The 23,358-nt window shown below is 45.0% G+C and overlaps 1 protein-coding gene across 3 annotated transcripts in view; it reads left to right on the top strand.

Annotated features, from left to right (window-relative positions):
• Positions 1–768: 768 nt before the first annotated feature.
• ARL6IP4 (ADP ribosylation factor like GTPase 6 interacting protein 4) overlaps positions 769–23,358 on the top strand; it is a 51,620-nt gene continuing 29,030 nt past the window's right edge. Inside the window, exons 1-3 of one of the 3 annotated variants that reach the window (XM_040416194.1) lie at positions 769–986; positions 2,874–2,932; positions 12,609–12,799. In XM_040416194.1, coding sequence (XP_040272128.1) covers positions 12,631–12,799 — 169 coding nt within the window. In that variant the 5' untranslated portion in view covers positions 769–986; positions 2,874–2,932; positions 12,609–12,630. Of the gene's footprint in view, positions 987–2,873; positions 2,938–12,608; positions 12,800–23,358 lie in introns of all 3 variants that reach the window. The other 2 variants (XM_040416193.1, XM_040416192.1) reach the window with 2 other exon arrangements.

The raw sequence follows: 23,358 nt of genomic DNA on the forward strand, positions 1-23,358 counted from the left end.
ACAATCCTGGGTATATTACTACGAGGGTGCACATATCTGGGAATATTACTGTGAGGGGGCACATATCTGGGCATATTACTGTGAGGGGGCACATATCTGGGCATAACTACTGTGTGGGGGCACATATCTGAGCGTCACTACTGTGAAGGGGGCACATATGTGGGCATAACTACTGTGAGGGGGCACATATCTGGGCATAATCTGAAGGGCGCACAATGCTGGCATAACTACTGTGTGGTGGCATAAAGAGGGAATAATTACTGTACTATGTGGGGGCATTTAGGGGACTGGGTGGAATTAGGCGTGGCCTAGTGCGGAAAAAATTTGCTGCAGCGCACGTTGTGTGCCGCACATAGTGCCCCTCTTCCTTATTTACAAAAGTTGGGAGGTATGGGATAAAGTCTCCTAAAAAAATTATATACACACAAATGATGCGAATAAGAAACCAACTTCAGCCTCCTTGTAGTCTGCAGATTTCATTTCAGCATCCATTGTTTGTGGAGCCAAAAAGGAGTAACCAAATCGTGTCCACAAATTTTACCCACAACTTTGGTGCAACTGGGAATTACACTGTCTAGTCCTACCCCAAAATGTGCAGCTGTTCATTTTCACCACACAGTTTCCTTCATTGCCCTGTTCTTGGGTCACTAAAATATTGTATTTAACAAACCGAACACCTTTATGTTGCGGAACTATAAGAAAGGTGTTACGTATCCGGGGACATTAATGAATGTTGCACCAGGATTCCGTCGGGTAAATAAAGGCACAAAATAACGCTGCCTTTCACGCTGGGCGCTCATTATTTTGTCTTCGGTGTGAGGGGTCTATTACTTCCATGTTCCGCTGCTCTGCGCGCATTTATAACGTAGGCCGATGATTGCGCATGCGTGCTGTGTGGTACGGGGGGAACCACTTAGAGACCGTCCCGAGTTCCTGTTTGCAGGGTGATACAAGCTGATAGTTGTCAGTGTGTTGTGGAGAGGACGGTGAGGCCGGCAGTGTGCAGCTTATTAGCATTGCTGTTATTTCTATGTATAACATTTTCTTCACATGGGTAGTTTGTTTAAGAAGGTCTCTGATGATTTGGACCCCTAGTTTACATCATTATGCCCTGTGTCATTAGGAATGTGTATTGTATTCAATTATAGGAAAGGCTCTCCATTAACAAGTACAGTTAGGAGCAGTTACTGCGAGAACCTGATGCACAGAGCTTCCAGTCTGTCCCCATAGCCTGCTTTTTGTAGGCTTGACAAACCAGTAGATGTGTGAGGTCCACCAGACGTAGCTCAGAGCCACTGCTTCGGCGCGGTATGTTGTTAAAGGGCTTCTCCTATGAAAGCTATCTATGGCAAATACATTTAGTATTGTGTAAATGTCTGATCGTGGGGATCCCAAGAACACAGGTTTCCTGTCCTCCTTTCTGGTGCAGCCGCTCTATGGGAAATGTATAAGGCTATGTTCAGATCTGCATCATCAAAAGCCTCTGTCAGGAGTCAGGACAGTATAGTACAACAGGCTGTCTGTAAAAATGCCGGACCCCAGAACAGGAAGCCAGTGGACACCATTATAGTCAAATCCGTTTGTTCCCATAGAAGCGAATGGGGCTGAGCTGCGATACAAGCACAGCCGCTATATAATGTACGACACTGTGCTTGGTGAGCACGGAAAAGGCCGCGGTGCTACTGCAAGCCCCAGTGCCTTCTTAAACAGCTGATTAGTGGGGGCCCGGGTTATCAGACCCCCACTGATCAGATACTGATGACCTATTAAAAAAACTCTTTTAACAGAGATTGACTGACCGCTTTTTTTTACTAGTTACCACAATTTTTTGCAATCAACAGGGTTCTTAGCAATGGGACCCCTATGATCAGAGATTTATGGCATACCAAAAATGACTTAAATAGGAAGATCCTATTAGAATGACTGCTGAATGACTGGAACCTTCTTAAAACATGTGACTAAATATTAAAAGGGTTGTCCAGCCTTTACTAAGTGATGGCCTACCCTCACAATAGGCTATCGCTTGCTGATCGGCAGGGGTCCAAGTTCCAACACCCTTGCTGATCAGCTGTTTGTGTGTAGCTTTGTTGCCGGAAGTTGGCACCGGATCTACATAGCACTGTCACCCTTGTAGTGGAGGGAGCTCGTTTCTACAGTTTTGCTCCCATTGACGTCAGTGGAATCAGCACTGTAGTAATGCTCCCTGCACTACAAGGTTGACAGTGCTGAGTACTTCCAGTGACAAAGCTACACCCTAACAGCTGATCGCCGGGGTGTTGGATCCCCACCCGTCAGCTTGTAATGGCGTATTGTGAAGACAGGCCATTATTTAGTAAAGGCAGGACAACCTCTTTTAAAGGGCTTGGCCACTAAGAAATGCATTGGAAACATTATTTTAATAATTGTACTAATGTGTTTTTTTTTTATCCGAAATTCTCCTTGAGACGGTATGCTGCTCCCATCCATTCTATGGCTGCAGATGGAGAAAGTATGTGACCAGACACGTCACTCCTCATCCTCCATTGTAACACACTGTGCCTGAGCTAGTTTTCTGAATGTAATGTGTAAAATTGGAGGACGTGTCTGGTTACAAGCTCCCCCATCTGCAGCTATAATAACGGCTGGAGCGGCATGTGCTTGGAAGATGCAGCTGTGGCTTCTCAGGGAGCAAAAACAGAACTCTGCTTCTGATAAAGACATTAGTAACTTTGTTAAAATTGTATATCCAGCGCATTTCTATTACTAAAGCTGTCAACACCTTTAAAAAAAAAAAGTGCTGGAAAAATAAAAAAATTAACACTAGCCTTACCTCCCACTGCTCTCATCTGAACATACTTTATGGCCATTGATTAGTGTCACATATCTGTTTCCAGGGGTACTAATGCAAAGATTGGTGGGACCCAGGAATTGTTGGAACAGGAGGAGGAGATCAGTAAGGTGAGTAGCTTGCTGCTTTTCCAAGGCTGCTATTCCAAGTGCTGATTTACAAGTGCATTGGAGATATTCAGGAGACTAACTTAGTCTAAGGCCGAATGCACACGGCCGTGTTCCGCGGCCGAGAGTAGTCCGTGGTAACCAGGCCGGGATTCCTGCTGACAGCAGGAGCGCATGGCGTCATTGGTTGCTATGATGCCGTGCGCTTCATGCAGCCGCTGCTGTACAGTAATACACTGGTATGATCTATACGAGTGTATTACTGTACAGCAGCGGCTGAATGAAGCGCACTGCGTCATAGCAACCAATGACCCCGTGCGCTCCTGCTGTCAGCAGGAATCCCGGCCGGGTTACCACGGACCGCTCTCGGCCATGGAACACGGCCGTGTGCATGAGGCCTAACTCAGAGTTTTTCCACTGTAGCAGAACTTCAGTGCTGTTTCTGGTGGATACTCAGACACTGTGTTTTAAAAGAGGCTGCTATTCCAAGTGCTGATTTACAGTAGTACATTGGAGATATTCAGGAGATACTCAGGAGGTAATCTGGAGGTGGATACAATCTAAACAAGTAAGACCTGGTTCTGTGCAGGGATTGTTGTGCTTTTATTTCAGGTTCCACTCTTCAGAGGTTTGGATACTGTCTGATCTGTAGACAGCTCTCCATAATGCAGCAGGAAATCACCTTTTTGAAATATGAGATTTGTAAATTAACCAACTCAGGCTGAGAACATTGCAATGCCACTGCCACAGAGGCCCCCTAGAAATGGAAGATGGGTTACTGTAGGTTCTGGTAGACTGAGCGTTGTGGATAGAAGACATGTCCCACAGTCTGTGGCTCTCCATAATGCATTTGCAGTACTTTCAGAGTGCAAGAGCAACATGGAGGATGGCTCAAGCACAGTGGGTGAGAAACAATCATCTCCCATGCCTAAAGTATGCAAGACTGCAGCCAAAGACAAAAAGGAGAAGGTGAGGATTGATAGTAAGCAGCTGTTGGTGGGCGATTCCATCATAAGAGGTGTGAAGTTTGAGGAAAATGGTGTTCTGAGATGTCTCCCTGGTTCTACCGCTAGCAGGGATAGACGACGGATCCTTAATATTGTTAGGCAAGCAAAGCAGGAAAGGGAGGTGGATGTTATTGTCCATCTTGGGACAAACGATCTGGCTTGCAATGAGGTTTCAAAGGTGAAAGAAGCTTTTCACACACTTGGAAAGGATATACGGGAGGTTGCATCAACTGTTTCACTCTCTGCAGTTTTGCCTGTGCATAACCTTCAGCATGACAGGAAGATGCGCATTAAGGAATTCAATGTATGGCTTGGTGAATGGTGTCTGTACCAAGGGTTTGGCTTTGTGTCTCATGTTAGCTCTTGTTGGAATGGAAAAGAACTGTACAAGAAAGATGGTTTGCATCTTTCTCTCAAGGGAACGAATGTCCTCGGTGAACAGTTCCAAGTATTTGCTAAGGAGCATTTAAACTAGGAAAGGGGGGCAAAAGAGTGATAATCCAGCAGTCCAACTGCCCCCCGGAACAATGCCAGAAGAGGCCAGTAGCACAAAGGTTAAGAAATGAAAAGCTCAGATTCTTGTCTACAAATGCTCGCAGTTTAGGGAATAAGATCAATGAACTTGAGGCTATAATGGCATCTGAGAATATAGATGTAGTGGCTGTTACTGAGACGTGGTTCAAGGGGAGTAATGACTGGGATATAACAATACCAGGGTTCTCTCTATACAGGAAAGACAGAAAAGGCAAGAAGGGGGAGGGGTGGCCCTGTATGTGAAAGATAACATAAAATCTAATTTGATACAAGTTAGCGAGAACAATTTAGAGTCAGTTTGGGTTACCTTGCAGCTTGATAATCGTAAGGTAACTCGTGTAGGTGTGATATATAGACCACCTAGCCAAGTCAAAGAATTAGATGATCTACTAGTTGAGGAAATAGCTAAAATGACATTGAAGGGGAAGTTATCATTATGGGAGACTTCAATCTTCCTGATGTAAACTGGAAAACCAAAATAGCTAGTTCTGCCAGGAGTACAGATATTCTAAATTTTCTACTGGGATTATCTCTACAGCAAGTAGTTGAGGAGCCAACCCGGAAGGAGGCCATTTTAGATTTAGTATTCACAAATGGGAATTTGGTATATGATATTACTGTAGGGGAAAGCTTGGGATCTAGTGATCACCAGTCAGGGTGGTTTACTATAAGTACAGTGACTGAGTCACACCACACAAAAACAAAAGTTTTAGATTTTAGAAAAACTGACTTTTCTAAAATTAGATTAGTAGTATACGAGTCCCTATCAGATTGGAACAGTTCATTGGAGTCCAGGAGAAATGGGACTACTTAAAAGAGGCACTATTGAAGCAACAGAAAATTGCATTAGGCTTGTCAGTAAAAGCAAAAAAAGGAAGAGCCCACTGTGGTACTCAGCAGAAGTGGCCAAAATCATTAAAAACAAAAAAGATAGCATTTAGGAATTATATAAAAAAAAAAAAACGAGGATGACAGGCAAATTTATAAGATTAGGCAGAGAGAGGCCAAACAAGTTATAAGACCTTCTAAAGCACAGGCAGAAGAGAAATTAGCTCAGTCAGGGAAAAAAGGCGATAAGACATTCTTCAGATACATAAATGAAATAAGGAAACTAAAACAAGGAATTACCAAATTAAAAACAAAAGAAGGAAGGTATATGGAAGAAGATAAAGAACTAGCTGACTGCCTCAATGAATACTTCTGTTCAGTTTTTACAAAGGAAAATGAAGGAAAAGGACCTCAGTTAGGAAAGAAGACTAAGGAATCTTTTGATGCATGTGTCTTGACAGAGGAAGAGGTTCTAAGTCAGCTGTCTAAAATTAATACAAATAAGTCACAGGGGCCTGATGGGATACACCCAAAGCTATTAAAAGAGCTCAACGGTGAACTAGCAAAACCATTAACAGATTTATTTAACCAATCACTGGCAACAGGAGTCATCCCAGAAGATTGGAAATTGGCAAATGTTGTGCCCATTCACAAGAAAGGTAGTAGGGAGGAATCGGGCAGTAAGCCTGACATCAATAGTTGGGAAATTAATGGAAACCATACTTAAGGAGAGGATTGTGGAACATCTAAAATCCCATGGATTGAAAGATGAAAAACAGCATGGGTTTACTTCAGGGAGATAATGTCAAACTAATCTTATTGATTTTTTTGATTGGGTGACTAAAATAATAGATGGAGGAGATGGAGGAGGTGCAGTAGACATCGCTTATGTAGACTTTAGTAAGGCTTTTGATATTGTCCCACATAGAAGGCTTATCAATAAATTGCAGTCTTTGGGCTTGGACTCCCATATTGTTGAATGGATTAGGCAGTGGCTGAGGGACAGACAACAGAGGGCTGTAGTCAATGGAGTATATTCAGACCATTTTCTTGTTACCAGTGGGGTCCCTCAGGGATCTGTTCTGGGACCCATATTGTTTAATATCTTTATCAGGGAAATTGCAGAAGGCCTCGATGGTAAGGTGTGTCTTTTTGCTGATGACACAAAGATTTGTAACAGGGTTGATGTTCCTGGAGGGATACACCAAATGGAAAAGGATTTAGGAAAACTAGAGGAATGGTCAAAAATCTGTCAACTAAAATTTAATGTTGATAAGTGGAAGATAATGCACCTGGGGCATAAAAACCAAGAGCAGAATATAAAATCAGTGATACAGTCCTAACCTCAGTATCTGAGGAAAGGGATTTAGGGGTCATTATTTCAGAAGACTTAAAGGTAGGCAGACAATGTCATAGAGCAGCAGGAAATGCTAGCAGAATGCTTGGGTGTATACTGGGAGAGGCATTACCAGTAGAAAGAGGGAGGTGCTCATGCCGCTCTACAGAGCACTAGTGAGACCTCATTTGGAGTATTGTGCGCAGTACAGTGGAGACCATATCTCCAGAAGGATATTGATACTTTGGAGAGAGTTCAGAGAAGAGCTACTAAACTAGTACATGGATTGCAGGATAAAACTTACCAGGAAAGATTAAAGGACCTTAACATGTATAGCTTGGAAGAAAGACGAGACAGAGGGGATATGATAGAAACTTTTAAATACATAAAGGGAATCAACAAGGTAAAAGAGGAGAGAATATTTAAAAGAAGAAAAACTGCTACAAGAGGACATAGTTTTAAATTAGAGGGTCAAAGGTTTTACAGTAATATCAGGAAGTATTACTTTACTGAGAGAGTAGTGGATGCATGGAATAGCCTTCCTGCAGAAGTGGTAGCTGCAAATACAGTGAAGGAGTTTAAGCATGCATGGGATAGGCATAAGGCCATCCTTCATATAAAATAGGACCAGGGGCTATCCATAGTATTCAGTATATTGGGCAGACTAGATGGGCCAAATGGTTCTTATCTGCCGACACATTCTATGTTTCTATGTATTAATTCTTTTATTCTACACCAGGGATGGCCAACCTGAGGCTCTCCAGCTGTAGCAAAACTACAACTCCCAGCATGCCCAGACTGCCTACATCTATTATCCTACAGCAGGGCATGGTGGCAGTTGTAGTTTTACAACAGCTGGAGAGCCACAGGTTGGCCATGCCTGTTCTACACCATAATAATGGGGTCATTTATCAAGCTGGTGTAAATTAGAACTGGCTTAGTTGCCCTATAACAACCAATCAAATTCCAGCTTTCTTTTTCAGATCCTTTGCAAAATGAAAAGTGGAATCTGAATGATTTCTATGGGCAACTAAGCCAGTTCTACTTTACATCAGTTTGATAAATCACTTAATAAGGCCCCTTGCAGACGAGCGTTCTTCCTGCAGCGAGTCCGCATCGCAGCACCCGGCCTGCCCAGCCAGCACTGATGGGATTCACATAGCTTTATATTGATTTATGATGCTATGTAACCCTTACAGTTCTGGAATGTATTGGATATCACTAAGAGCATTATGCCGGTGTTATCCAATACATTCCAGAACTGTAAGGGTTACATAGCATCATAAATCAATATAATGCTATATGAACCCCGGCAGCACTGGGAGGTCAGGCTGGGAGCTGCGTTGCGGACTCGCTGCTGAAGGAACGCTCGTCTGCAAGGGGCCTAAGTGTTTTTAAGTCTTATGTGGCTGGAGAAAACCCCTGTAATCTGTATGCTAAAGCCCACCCGTGGGGCTAAAAAATATCACAATCGTACCACCATGTTCAACATTTTACTAAAGTTGTCAGGTAATTTACAATTGCAGCCCTAGTGAAATACAAAGTCCAACTTGATGTTCATAAAATGCTTTGATCTTACAACCTCCCCAGGGTGAAACTCAGATGTATGTTAGGGCTCATGTATGTGACCGTAACCTGTTTCGTGGTCCGCAAATTGTGGATCTGCAAAACACTGATACCGGCAGTGTGCTTTCCACATTTTGCAGAACGGAATGTCCTGCCCTCTATAGAACAGTCCTATCCTTGTTCATAAAACGGACAAGTATAGGATGTGTTCTGTTTTTTTGGAGGTGCTATGGAACAGACATACAGATGCAGACAGTACACGGTGTGCTGTCTGCATCTTTGTGGGCCCTATTTAAGTGAATGGGTCCGCATCCGAAACGCCAATAATGCGGACAAAAACCGTGGTCGTGTGCATGAGCTCTTAGGTTTAGTCTCAGAAGTGGTTTCTAGATAGCAGTGGTGGCGAACCTATGGCAGGTGTGTCAGATGCGGCACTCAGAGCCCTCTCTGTGGGCACCCGCACCCTGGAAGAAGTCTATGGTGTACCAATATGCCTTAGACTTTTCCTGCCATTCATCAGCACAGGGCACACTATGAACAGCACACTGAATGTAGGCAGGCTATTATAGCTAAATGATAAAGTACAAACCGGATTCCAAAAAAGTTGGGACACAAAACAAATTGTGAATAAAAACTGAATGCAATGATGTGGAGATGGCAAATGTCAATATTTTATTTGTAATAGAACGTAGATGACAGATCAAACGTTTAATCCGAGTAAATGTATCATTTTAAAGGAAAAATACGTTGATTCCAATTTTCACGGTGTCAACAAATCCCAAAAAAGTTGGGACAAGTAGCAATAAGAGGCTGGAAAAAGTAAATTTGAGCATAACGAACAGCTGGAAGACCAATTAACACTAATTAGGCCAATTGGCAACATGATTGGGTATAAAAAGAGCTTCTCAGAGTGGCAGTGTCTCTCAGAAGCCAAGATGGGTAGAGGATCACCAATTCCCACAATGTTGCGCAGAAAGATAGTGGAGCAATATCAGAAAGGTGTTACCCAGCGAAAAATTGCAAAGACTTTGCATCCATCATCATCAACTGTGCATAACATCATCCCAAGATTCAGAGAATCTGGAACAATCTCTGTGCGTAATGGTCAAGGCCGTAAAACCATACTGGATGCCCATGCTCTCCGGGCCCTTAAACGACACTGCACCACAAACAGGAATGCTACTGTAAAGGAAATCACAGAATGGGCTCAGGAATACTTCCAGAAACCATTGTCAGTTCTTTTTGGAAATCTGGGACGCCATGTCATCCGGACCAAAGAGGACAAGGACAACCCAAGTTGTTATCAACGCTCAGTTCAGAAGCCTGCATCTCTGATGGTATGGGGTTGCATGAGTGCGTGTGGCATGGGCAGCTTGCATGTCTGGAAAGGCACCATCGATGCAGAAAAATATATTCAGGTTCTAGAACAACATACAGGGAGTGCAGAATTATTAGGCAAATGAGTATTTTGACCACATCATCCTCTTTATGCATGTTGTCTTACTCCAAGCTGTATAGGCTCGAAAGCCTACTACCAATTAAGCATATTAGGTCATGTGCATCTCTGTAATGAGAAGGGGTGTGGTCTAATGACATCAACACCCTATATTAGGTGTGCATAATTATTAGGCAACTTTCCTTTGGCAAAATGGGTCAAAAGAAGGACTTGACAGGCTCAGAAAAGTCAAAAATAGTGAGATATCTTGCAGAGGGATGCAGCACTCTTATAATTGCAAAGCTTCTGAAGCGTGATCATGGAACAATCAAGCGTTTCATTCAAAATAGTCAACAGGGTCGCAAGAAGCGTGTGGAAAAACCAAGGCGCAAAATAACTGCCCATGAACTGAGAAAAGTCAAGCGTGCAGTGCCAAGATGCCACTTGCCACCAGTTTGGCCATATTTCAGAGCTGCAACATCACTGGAGTGCCCAAAAGCACAAGGTGTGCAATACTCAGAGACATGGCCAAGGTAAGAAAGGCTGAAAGACGACCACCACTGAACAAGACACACAAGCTGAAACGTCAAGACTGGGCCAAGAAATATCTCAAGACTGATTTTTCTAAGGTTTTATGGACTGATGAAATGAGAGTGAGTCTTGATGGGCCAGATGGATGGGCCCGTGGCTGGATTGGTAAAGGGCAGAGAGCTCCAGTCCGACTCAGACGCCAGCAAGGTGGAGGTGGAGTACTGTTTTGGGCTGGTATCATCAAAGATGAGCTTGTGGGGCCTTTTCGGGTTGAGGATGGAGTCAAGCTCAACTCCCAGTCCTACTGCCAGTTTCTGGAAGACACCTTCTTCAAGCAGTGGTACAGGAAGAAGTCTGCATCCTTCAAGAAAAACATGATTTTCATGCAGGACAATGCTCCATCACACGCGTCCAAGTACTCCACAGCGTGGCTGGCAAGAAAGGGTATAAAAGAAGAAAATCTAATGACATGGCCTCCTTGTTCACCTGATCTGAACCCCATTGAGAACCTGTGGTCCATCATCAAATGTGAGATTTACAAGGAGGAAAAACAGTACACCTCTCTGAACAGTGTCTGGGAGGCTGTGGTTGCTGCTGCACGCAATGTTGATGGTGAACAGATCAAAACACTGACAGAATCCATGGATGGCAGGCTTTTGAGTGTCCTTGCAAAGAAAGGTGGCTATATTGGTCACTGATTTGTTTTTGTTTTGTTTTTGAATGTCAGAAATGTATATTTGTGAATGTTGAGATGTTATATTGGTTTCACTGGTAAAAATAAATAATTGAAATGGGTATATATTTGTTTTTTGTTACGTTGCCTAATAAATATGCACAGTAATAGTCACCTGCACACACAGATATCCCCCTAAAATAGCTAAAACTAAAAACAAACTAAAAACTACTTCCAAAAATATTCAGCTTTGATATTAATGAGTTTTTTTGGTTCATTGAGAACATGGTTGTTGTTCAATAATAAAATTAATCCTCAAAAATACAACTTGCCTAATAATTCTGCACTCCCTGTATGCTCCCATCCAGACGTCATCTCTTTCAGGGAAGACCCTGCATTTTTCAACAAGATAATGCCAGACCACATTCTGCATATAGTAATATAAGGAAGTATTACTTTACTGAGAGAGTAGTGGATGCATGGAATAGCCTTCCTGCAGAAGTGGTAGCTGCAAATACAGTGAAGGGGTTTAAGCATGCATGGGATAGGCACAAGGCCATCCTTCATATAAGATAGGGCCGGGGGCTATCCATAGTATTCAGTATATTGGGCAGACTTGATGGGCCAAATGGTTCTTATCTGCAGAAACATTCTATGTTTCTATGCATCAATCACAACATCATGGCTGCATAGGAGAAGGATCCGGGTACTGAAATGGCCAGTCTGCAGTCCAGATCTTTCACCTATAGAGAACATTTGGCGCATCATAAAGAGGAAGGTGCAACAAAGAAGGCCCAAGACGATTGAACAGTTAGAGGCCTGTATTAGACAAGAATGGGAGAGCATTCCTATTTCTAAACTTGAGAAACTGGTCTCCTCGGTCCCCAGACGTCTGTTGAGTGTTGTAAGAAGAAGGGGAGATGCCACACAGTGGTGAAAATGGCCTTGTCCCAACTTTTTTGGGATTTGTTGACACCATGAAATTCTGATTCAACATATTTTTCCCTTAAAATGGTAAATTTTCTCAGTTTAAACTTTTGTTCCGTGATTTATGTTCTATTCTGAATAAAATATTAGAAGTTGGCACCTCCACATCATTGCATTCAGTTTTTATTCACGATTTGTATAGTGTCCCAACTTTTTTGGAATCCGGTTTGTACATGGAAGATATACTAGATTGGAATATAGCATTCAGGTTAAATTGCCATGTTGGCACTTTGCGATAAATATGTGGGTATGGGTCACAGTTTGGGCACTCGGTCTGTAAAAGGTTCGCTATCACTGCTATATAGTATCTTTCAAAATAATATGAAAAATAAATGAACTTTTGTTAGCCACAATAACCATTCCTTGATAGAGTACCTAGTATATAAAAACTGGGTAGCAACTATATTGAATATTTTAGAGCATTAGATTTGCTATGTAAATAATGCTTTTGAATGGATTTTTCTGATGTCATTAGTGACGTTTCTGGTCAATTAAAAGGATTGTCTCCATCTCTCTGTTTCCATGGCGAGATGGGACTAAATGCCGGCCCCAGGTGGCCAGTCTTAAAAAAACTGCCGTTGTCTCCGTAACTTCCATTGTAGTGAATGAGTACTACGCAGGGTAGCTTGTTCTGCTATCATTCACTACAGCCCACTTGGCTGTTTATGTATGCCCGGACGCCTGGGGCCGGCATTTAGTCTCATGTTGCCATTGGAGCTGTGACATGGGTAACTGGTAACCATGGTGGTTTGATAACAGAATATATTTGGTTTGCAGCAATCCTTACTGAGAAGACATCATGGACAAAAGCCATTCAAAGAGAAAACACCGTAGTAGAAGTCGTTCAGAGTCTCATAAATCTGTGAAGAAGAAATCTACTTCTCGCCATCGAGTTAGCAGCAGCAGTACTTCACCTCCACGGAAGAGCTCATCTCATTCCAAATATCATGCTGATACCTCTAGGAAAGGTTGGTGATAACATAGTTAGAGGACACACACAACCTGGATGTATTCCTTGTTCTACACCACATGTTCATGAACCTGGCACTGCTTCAGCGATCCTCGACCTCCTGGGTGGCAGTAGATTTGGTTGTAGAGTAGTTATGGCCCTGAGAAGCGGCAGAAATGCCTGATTAATGGCTACAGTGGACTCCTTAGCTAGCTATGCTTATGAGTTTGCTGTACTGTTTTCACATTTCTCGCTCGTGTTATTGGGGGATACAGGAGACCATGGGTATAGCTGCTGCTGCCACTAGAAGGCGACACTAGGCAAGAAAAGTGTTAGCTCCTCCTCTCAGCTATATCCCTCCTGCATACACTGAGCTAATCAGTTTTAGCTTAGTGTCTGTAGGAGGCAAATCTCCCTGGTTTGCTGGGCCTCTTCTTTTGTTGTTTTTCCTTTTTTTTCCTTTAGGTGCCGGGAAACAGAGACGCCCGGCCTCTCTGTTTACCCGGGGAGGAAGGCCGGTGTCTGTTCCCCTCACCGCCCGGCCTCTCTGTTTACCCGGGGAGGAAGGCCGGTGTCTGTTCCCCTCACCGCCCGACCTCCCCTAAGAAGGCAAAAGTGGACCAGGGCGGCTCAGCACCCCTGCATCCCACCAGCCATGGGGTCACCTGCATTTCGGTAGTCCCCCCTAGACTCCAGCCTCACTACCACCTCGGTGCTAGTGGCTGAAGAGGTGACCCTGCTGGTACCCCGAGGGGGTGAACAGATGGGGATGAAGATGGGGTGAGTATAACCCCCTCCATCCACCTCCTCCCCCAATCTCTCACCCCCAGCTCCCCTCTCCATTCCTCCCCTCTCCACCCCTCCATTCCTTGGCCAAGTGCTGTTTTCCTACTGCATTCCCTCCCGGCCCGAGTTCTCTCCTTGTGCCCCCCCCTCTCCACCCTCTTCCTCTGGGGCCTACCGGTACCATTTCCCAGCAGTCACATTTGCTCCTGGGGCGACTGCTGCATCCATCTACCGGGCGTCGAGTACCCCCGTCCCAGGTCTCCTCGGTCTGGGGTTAGGAATCCCACGGCCGTTCTTCCCGGCCTTCTGTTCTGGCCGGAAGTCCTGCTGGTCGGCCCGTGGCTACGCGAGTCCCTGGACAATCTTCGCGCCCGGACATCTCCCTTATCACTGAGGCTGGCTTCTCCATTACATGGCTTGCCTCCAGTTGGGCCAGAGGTGTCAGTTTTTGAATACACAAATATACGTTTGTATTAAAATAAATAAATAAAAAGTACCCTGGCACTATCAAGTGCTGAGTGTGGTGAATTAACCCCCTCTAAGGTGGTCCATGTGCGCTCTCCCTCATGCGGTTACTGCGGCACTTCCTGCAACAAGTCCACTGGATGTTTTTCATGCAACCCCCTTCCACGGACACGCACTGGCGCTGTACATCCTGTCGCGTTCCCCCTTCCTTAAGTGGAGTAGTTGCACTACCACTGGTTGCTGTACATCCGTACATCCATATTCCCCTTCTCCCATAGATGGAGTAATGGCACTACCAATGTATACCGTGCGTCCCGTCATATGACCTTCCATCTATAGACGGACTAATTGCACTACCCACATATACCGTACATCCTATTGTGTTACTCACTCCTCGGGTGGAGTAATTACCACTGGATGCCTCACACTCTGTAGCATTGCCCCCCCCCCCCCTCTCTTAGGTGGCGTAATCGCACTACCACTGCATACTCTACAGCCGGTTGCATTACCCCCTCCATAGGTGGTAGGTGGTGTAATCGCACTACCACTGCATACTGTACAGCCTGTCGCATTACCCCTCTCCATAGGTGGCGTAATCGCACTACCACTCCATACTGTTCAGCCGGTCGCATTACCCCCCTCTATAGGTGGAGTAATTGCACAACCACTGGATACAGTACAGCCAGTTGCATTACCCCCTTCCATAGGCAGAGTAATTGCTCTCTCACTGGATAGTATATCCTGCGTTACCTACTCCCACAAGTTCAGTATTCACATGAACGGGTGAAGTAATTGCACCACCACTGGATAATATGTCTACTACCACAGCACCAGATGCTATATTTCCTATCATATTCTTACTCTTCCATGGAGGTGTATGCCAAGAGACGGTACCTACTATTACCCGGTCCTCCCCCACAAGCGGAATATGGGTGCAACCACTGGATACGGCAGCTACAACCGCATTACCCCCTTTGTTTTTGGTTGTTGGTTTTGAGTGCCGACATGGCAGTCCCTGTCCTCCCAGGGTGTATCCCCACAGGGACTCCACAATACATGATTGGTCATGATACTCGACACCTTTTAGGTGGTGTATCTGCCCTAGATGAGAATTCAGTGGTTACTACCAAGCGAATTGAATATTACACTGCCTCTGAATAATGTTTCCACTTCTAGCTCTCCTCCTTTTCAGGTGGCGTATTAAGGCTAGCACTCCATTCCATGGCTACTACTCTTCCGCAGGTGGAGTGTTTACGCTAGCACTAGAGATCATAGCTACTACTGTAGCGCCTCCTTCCCAGGTGACGTGTCTACCCCGACTTTGGCAGTTTTAGCTGATTCGTCCACTCATTCCTGATGACATGTTCATCTAAAGTACTTCCATTCTCTGACCAGGTATTTGCATTAGTATGTATGCTATAGCTGATGAGCCATTCACTTCATGTGCGCACTATTGCAGGGTTCTCCCTGGTTGGCATAACCCCCTAGTTTCTTTGACATTGGTCTACCACATGGTTCTCCTTTCAAGTGGGACATTGGCACTAACTGTTGATGCTGTGACACCATCAACACTGCCTCTTTTAAGAGATGAGTAATAGATTTGACATGTCCTTATGTAGGGGACACACCTATTCAGGGCACATACTGTGCATCAACTGCTTCCCCCACCGGACGGGACTATGGTGCTGTCACATGTTGTCAATGATAAATTTAATAGATGTTTCGTTGCTGGAAGGCAAAAACACCCTTTCTACGTTATGCCCCTCCGCAAGACGACTGATTGCGCTCCCCCCAGGATATGTTTCTGTCTACCAGGCCAGTATCCATACTCCTGAGGTTGGGTTCTTACTATTCTGGAACGCCTGCACTATTTTTTCATATAGGTCCAGATTTTCTCTGATGTTTTTGTGACGTTAGACATAGTCATCACATTCTCTCCTGGAGAAGTATTTCTCCTATCTCGGACCAATCTGCGCATTCCGCTGATGACTGCATTGTTCCCTTCAGGCAGAGTCACTACTTGGTGACAGTAGATGGTCTCTGACGAATCTACACACCTCCAATATTTTTTGAGTCAGCCTTGCTTCTGCCTATCACTACGGTATTTTTATTCTTCAGCCTGCAGTTGGTTCTGCCTGATCCAGGCAGTTTGTGAAGTATCAAGCAGCTTCTTTTGTTAAGTCTCACGATAAGCCTCTACGGCTCTGGGGGCATCTGTCTTTCACAATACCTGCTCCTTAGGGGACGTTTCCTTTTTAAGCAGAGATGTATGCTGCGATCCTTACCTTTTGGATCGGCTTCCATGAGTGTATTCCGGTGAGTGTATGTGCTCTCTCTCATGTATTGTAGCCTACTCTCTTTTAAGAGTGCAGTTGCTCAGTTTCCTCAGGCTGTCTAATGCCAGTCATGGTATGGTCCTGGATCCAGCATCACTCAGTCTGCCTTTTGTCCAGTGGCAGAGGTTGCTTTGGCTGCACTCTTCTGCCGCATTGCTCTCTGTTGCACGGCTGGGATGCTATTGATCCCCGAGGACACAGTCTTTTCCTCTCAGACTACTCCCCATTTGTCTATGGTTTTTACATTTTCTACTTCTAATTGGTTCCCGTTGTGGCTTTTCGTCCGTCTGGGCCATCCCTTATCTCTGTCTTAATGAGTGATCATATTCCATACTTTTTAGGCCTCATGCACACGGCCGTTGTGTGCATCCGTGGCCGTTGTTCCGTTTTCCGTGATTTTCTGCGGACCCATTGACTTTCAATGGGTCCGTTGAAAGCTCGGAAAATGCACCGTTGTTCATCCGCGGCCGTGATCCGTGTTTCCTGTCCGTCCAGAAAATATGACCTGTCCTATTTTTTTGACTGACAACGGTTCACGGACCCATTCAAGTCAATGGGTCCGTAAAAAAACATGGATGCACACAAGATTGGCATCCGCGTCCGTGATCCGTGGCCGTAGGCTACTTTCACACAGACTGATCGCAGATCCGTCTGCATAAAAGCTTTTTCAGAGCTGAGTTTTCACTTTGTGAAAACTCAGATCCGACAGTATATTCTAACACAGAGGCGTTCCCATAGGGATGGGGACGCTTCAAGTTAGAATATACTAAGAACTGTGTACATGACTGCCCCCTGCTGCCTGGCAGCACCCGATCTCTTACAGGGGGCTGTGATCCGCACAATTAACCCCTCAGGTGCCGAACCTAAGGGGTTAATTGTGTGTATCATAGCCCTCTGTAAGAGATCAGGTGCTGCCAGGCAGGAGGGGGCACACCCCCCTCCCTCCCCAGTTTTAAATTCATTGGTGGCCAGTGTGCCCCCCCTCCCTCCCCTGTATTGCATTCATTGGTGGCCATTGCGGCCCCCCTCCCTCCCCTGTATTACTGTACATTCATTGGTGGCCAGTGGGCCCTCCCTCCCTCCCCTGTATTACTGTACATTCATTGGTGGCCAGTGGGCCCACCCTCCCTCCCCCTCCTTATTAAAATCCCCCCCCCCCCCCCCCTGTCATTGGTGGCAGCGGAGAGTTCTGATCGGAGTCCCAGTTTAATCGCTGGGGCTCCGATTGGTAACAATGGCAACCAGGACGCTACTGCAGTCCTGGTTGCCATGGTTACTTAGCAATTTTTAGAAGCATTATACTTACCTGCGATGTCTGTGACCGGCCGGGCGCTCCTCCTACTGGTAAGTGACAGGTCAGTGCTATAAGCAATGCGCCGCACAGACCTTTCACTTACCAGTAGGAGGAGCGCCCTGCTGGTCACAGACAGCGAAGGTAAGTATAATGCTTCTAAAATTGCTAAGTAACCATGGCAACCAGGACTGCAGTAGCGTCCTGGTTGCCATGGTTACCAATCGGAGTCCCATCGATTAAACTGGGACTCCGATCGGAACTCTCCGCTTCCACCAATTATGGGGGGGGGGGATTTTAATAGGGAGGGGGGGGGCTTACTGCCCACCAATGAATGTACAGTAATACAGGGGAGGGAGGGGGGGCCGCACTGGCCACCAATGAATGTACAGTAATACAGGGGAGGGAGGGGGGGCCCACTGGCCACCAATGAATGTAATACAGGGGAGGGAGGGCCCACTGGCCACCAATGAATGTAATACAGGGGAGGGAGGGGGGGCACACTGGCCACCAATGAATTTAAAACTGGGGAGGGAGGGGGGTGTGCCCCCTCCTGCCTAGCAGCACCCGATCTCTTACAGGGGGCTATGATACGCACAATTAACCCCTCAGGTGTGGCACCTGAGGGGTTAATTGTGCGGATCACAGCCCCCTGTAAGAGATCGGGTGCTGCCAGGCATCAGGGGGCAGTCATGTACACAGTTCGTAGTATATTCTAACTTGAAGCGTCCCCATCACTATGGGAACGCCTCTGTGTTAGAATATACTGTCGGATATGAGTTTTCACGATCTAACTCAAATCCGATGGTATATTCTAACATAGAGGCGTTCCCATGGTGATGGGGACGCTTCAAGTTCAAATATACCATCGGATTGGAGAAAACTCTGATCCGATGGTATAATGGGGACTCCTGACTTTACATTGAAAGTCAATGGGGGACGGATCCGTTTGCAATTGCACCATATTGTGTCAACGTCAAACGGATCCGTCCCGATTGACTTGCATTGTAAGTCAGGACGGATCCGTTTGGCTCCGCACGGCCAGGCGGACACCAAAATGACTTTTTCTTCATGTCCGTGGATCCTCCAAAAATCAAGGAAGACCCACGGAAGAAAAAACGGACACGGATCACGGACCTACGGACCCTGTTTTTGCGGACCTTAAAAAAAAAACGGTTGTGTGCATGAGGCCTTAGTCTCTTCTCTTGCTGGATTCTTTACAAGGGAGTGGCTACTCGCTATTTTCTTTTACAAATTGGCCCACAGGGGTCTCACGGGAGATCCCTACAGGACTAGTCCTTTGCGAGTTGCCCAGTAATTCATTCCAGTTTTCCCTTTTTTTTTTTTTTTTCCTGGGTTGAAGTATCCCATCCTGATGCTTACACATTGGGTAAGGTCGTGTCTGGCTTTTCCTGTTGCTCGTTCGCCAGGTCTTGTGCATACACAGATTCTACAGGCTCATTTCTATTGCGTAGACGCCCCTCGGTTTTCCATGGGGCCTATTGCCATGCAAGACATCCTGGGTTTCCAGTCTGGCTCCCCACAGCAATTCTGTGGTCCTCGTTATCCGGAAGTACCTTCCGCACATCATCTTCAGTTGTCAGACATGCTTATCCTTCTTGTGGATATTATGTGCTGCTATCCACATCTTCTGAAGCCTCTTGAGCCCTTGGGCTTCATTTAACTGGGTTTTCCTGTCCAGTCCAAGACACAGTGCGTTCTACGCACTCTGGCTAGCCTTCCTGGTTCATGCTCTTCCTGTCCTATTCCGGTTTCCTGTGCATCCTCTCCCCACATTTCTGTGTGGGGCCTTATGACCGGCTTTAGATTTGTTCTAGTCTTTTATTCCCTCCCCATGGTACTGCTCTGGAACGTCCCATGGTCTCCTGTGTCCCCCAATGATACGAGCGAGAAAATAGGATTTTTTGTGCTTATCTGTAAAATACTTTTCTCGCTGAGTTGATTGGGGGACACAGCACCCACCCAGTAACTTTACTGCTGGTTCTTTTTGGTGGGTCCCACCTGTTCTTGGTTCTAACCCATCTCCAGCTCTGTTTCTTACAATTTTGGTTTGTGTTGGCTTCTCCTGGCTGCTCCTACTGCTTTTTTACAAACTGATTAGCTCAGTGTATGCCGGAGGGATATAGCTGACAGGAGGAGCTAATGCTTTTTTTTGCCTAGTGTCACCTCCTAGGGGCAGCAGCAGCTATACCAATGGTCTCCTGTGTCCCCCAATGAACTCAGCGAAAAAATAATTTTACAGGTAAGCACAAAAAATCCTATTTTTGCACATTTTTATTTTAGCATTTGGCCTGCAGAACCTAATGCCTCTAAACACAAAAAAAATCTAGTCCACAACTTGAAAGAGGCAAAGTGCTGCACTCTACGGCTACAAAATCAATCCTTTATTGCTCTATTAAAATCCAGAGTTACAGGAATGCAGTATAGACAATGGCCGTTTCGTGCCACTGCACTTCGAACTTGGAAGCATTGTGACGTGAAACAGTCGTTACGTATACAGCAATAAAGGATTTATTTTTAGCATTTGTGAGTGCCGCTTTCAACTTGTGGACTATTGTATACCTGTTGCTGAGCACCACCAACCTGTTGAACACTGCAGTCCCCAAAGCCCACTTGAGAATGCTGGATTGAGGACCTCAGCAATGTAGTCCCAACTTTGTTTTTTTCATTGACTAATAGAATGTAGCTCAAATAGAGGTTAGAAAAATTATTATAAAACTTTTTCTCAAAATCGCTAAAATGTGGGATCACCCACTCAATAAAATAAAACACCAGCACAACATTATAAACCAAATGGGAATATGAAGCAGGGTTAACCCCTTAGATAACAGAGGTTTTTTCATTTTCATTTTTCTTCCCCCATCTTCCTTGAGCCATAACTTTTTTATATTTCCGTTCACATAGCCGTACGAGGGCTTATTTTTTGCGGGACAAGTTGTACTTTCTAATGCCACCATATAATATGGCATACAATGTAGTGGAAAGCTGGAAAAAAAAATCCAAATGGGGTGGAATTGGAAATAAAAAACGCAACTCAACAGTTTTATGGGTTTTATCCCTAGAGCGTTCCCTTTGCGGCAAAACGGACCCATGCCCTTCATTCTCTGGGTCAGTACGATTACAATGATACCACATATGTATAGTTTTTTTTTGTCTAAATAGTGTAAAAATAAATTAAATTAAAACTTTGAAAAAAACTGTTCGTTTACATCACCATATATTGACCCCCATAACTTTTTTATAGTTATATATATTTTTGTGGGACGATCTGTAGTTTTTATTGATTCCATTTTGGAGTGTGTGACTTTTTGATCACATTTTATAAAAAAAAATTTGGGGTAAGAGGAGCGATAAAAAAAAAAGGCAAATCGGCCATTTTGACTGTTTTTCAGTTATGCCATTTGCTGTATTGTAAAAATATTTTTATATTTTAATAGTACGGGCATTTTCGGATGCGGTGATGCCCATGATGTTTATTTTTTGTTATTTATGTATATTTTTTTTTATTCTATGGAACGGGGGGTGATTTAAATTTTTTTAAATATATTTTATTACATTTTTCTTTTACCTTTTTTTTTTTTTTTTTCGCTTGTGTTTGAGGCTACAAGACAATTTTTTTTTTTTTACCATTATGTTTCTTATATATCCATATTGGTACTAGAATTGATAATTTCTTATGTTGGCCTGCCACCTGCTGCTCCAATACCCTTGATCTCTTCAGAGAGACCGAGCGTAATTCAATTACCAGCATCCTCATTGGCCGCAGAGGCCGGTAAGAAGCTCGGAAGCACAAGCTTTCGGGTTTTTTATCTTTTTAGATGCCTTGATCACACTTGATCATGCCATCTAAAGGCTTTAATAATTATTGCCGGTCGCGGTCATTAGCCGTGGGTCTCTGCTGTTTGAAACAGTGGAGACCCACTGGCCATGGCACCCTCTGCACGTGCAAGCATGCCGTACATGAGTGGTATGTCCCCAGGACACAAATATGCACCCCTCCAGTGTATAGTTGAATCACGAGCAAGAAAAGGGAATGGTTTTATCCACAAGCTGCCAAATGTTCCTTATGTTGTTAGGCCTCTTTCACACTTGCGTTGTCCGGATCCGGCGTGTACTCCACTTGCCGGAATTACACGCCGGATCCGGAAAAACGCAAGTGTACTGAAAGCATTTGAAGACGGATCCGTCTTCAAAATGCTTTCAGTGTTACTATGGCAGCCAGGACGCTATTAAAGTCCTGGTTGCCGTAGTAGTAGTGGGGAGCAGTATACTTACAGTCCGCGCGACTCCCGGGGCGCTCCAGAATGACGTCAGAGCGCCCCATGCGCATGGATGACGTGCCATGCGATCACGTGATCCATGCGCTTGGGGCGCCCTGAGGTCACTCTGGAGCGCCCCGGGAGCCGCACGGACGGTAAGTATACTGCTCCCCCGCTCCCCGCTACACTTTACCATGGCTGCCAGGACTTTAGCGTCCCGGCAGCCATGGTAACCATTCAGAAAAAGCTAAACGTCGGATCCGACGAAACGACGTTTAGCTTAAGGCCGGATCCGGATCAATGCATTTCAATGGGCATTAATTCCGGATCCGGCCTTGCGGCAAGTCTTCAGGATTTTTGGCGGGAGCAAAAAGCGCAGCATGCTGCTGTATTTTCTCCGGCCAAAAAACGTTCCGTTCCGGAACTGAAGACATCCTGATGCATCCTGAATGGATTTCACTCCATTCAGAATGCATTAGGATAAAACTGATCAGGATTCTTCCGGCATAGAGCCCCAACGACGGAACTCTATGCCGGAAGAAAAGAACGCAGGTGTGAAAGAGCCCTTAGTGGTAAATCCTCCTATACTTCCAACTGAAGGGTTCAGGTCAAAGACAGTAATATGAGGAGTGTTCAGTAAGTTATCTACCCCAGCATGTTCTGTCAGTGTTAGAGAGCTGAGCTTGTCTGTGTAGGTTGAGACCTGTATGGACATGCAACACACACAGTAGCAGTTCAGTCTGATGAAAGCAGTGGAAGTGACAGGATGGCAAGCCTAAAGAAATTCATGAAAGGATGATTGCTGTATATGGTGATGATGCACCCTCCTACTACTAAGTAAAGTTTTGGGCCTAGCAGTTTAAATGGGGTAGGTAATCAATTGAAGGGCAATCTGTCAAAACATTTTCAGAGGAAATGTGCCGTAAAGTGGAGGCCATGATTTTGGAAGATCGTTGGGTCGAAGTCAGTGTTATAGCTCATGAATTAGGCATTTCAGAAGGCACAGTTTTCAGTATCATTCATGATGTTTTGATGATGCCAAAGGTCAGTTCCTGGTGGGTGCCACGACTGTTGACATCTGTCGCCAGTAATTTAGCCAAGAGAATTTAGACACGCTTAGAGAAAATTCAAAAGACTTCTATTTTCAAATTATTATGGGGGATGAAACATGGGTCCACCCCCATGATCCTGAGACCAAATAAGTTCATGCAATGAAAGCACAAGGGGTCACCAACTCCAAAGGAATTTTGTGTGCAGCAGTCTGGAAAGATCAAGGCAACTGATTTTTGGGATACAGAAGGCATTGTATTACTGGAATGCCACACAAGACAACTACTGGAGACACCTATGCTTCAACCATGAAGGCATTACATGAGGCAATCTAAGAGAAACGCTGTGAAAAGTTGTCGGCAAGTGTGTT

Source organism: Bufo bufo, chromosome 2, assembly GCF_905171765.1.
Source record: "Bufo bufo chromosome 2, aBufBuf1.1, whole genome shotgun sequence".
Taxonomy (NCBI): Eukaryota; Metazoa; Chordata; class Amphibia; order Anura; family Bufonidae; genus Bufo; species Bufo bufo.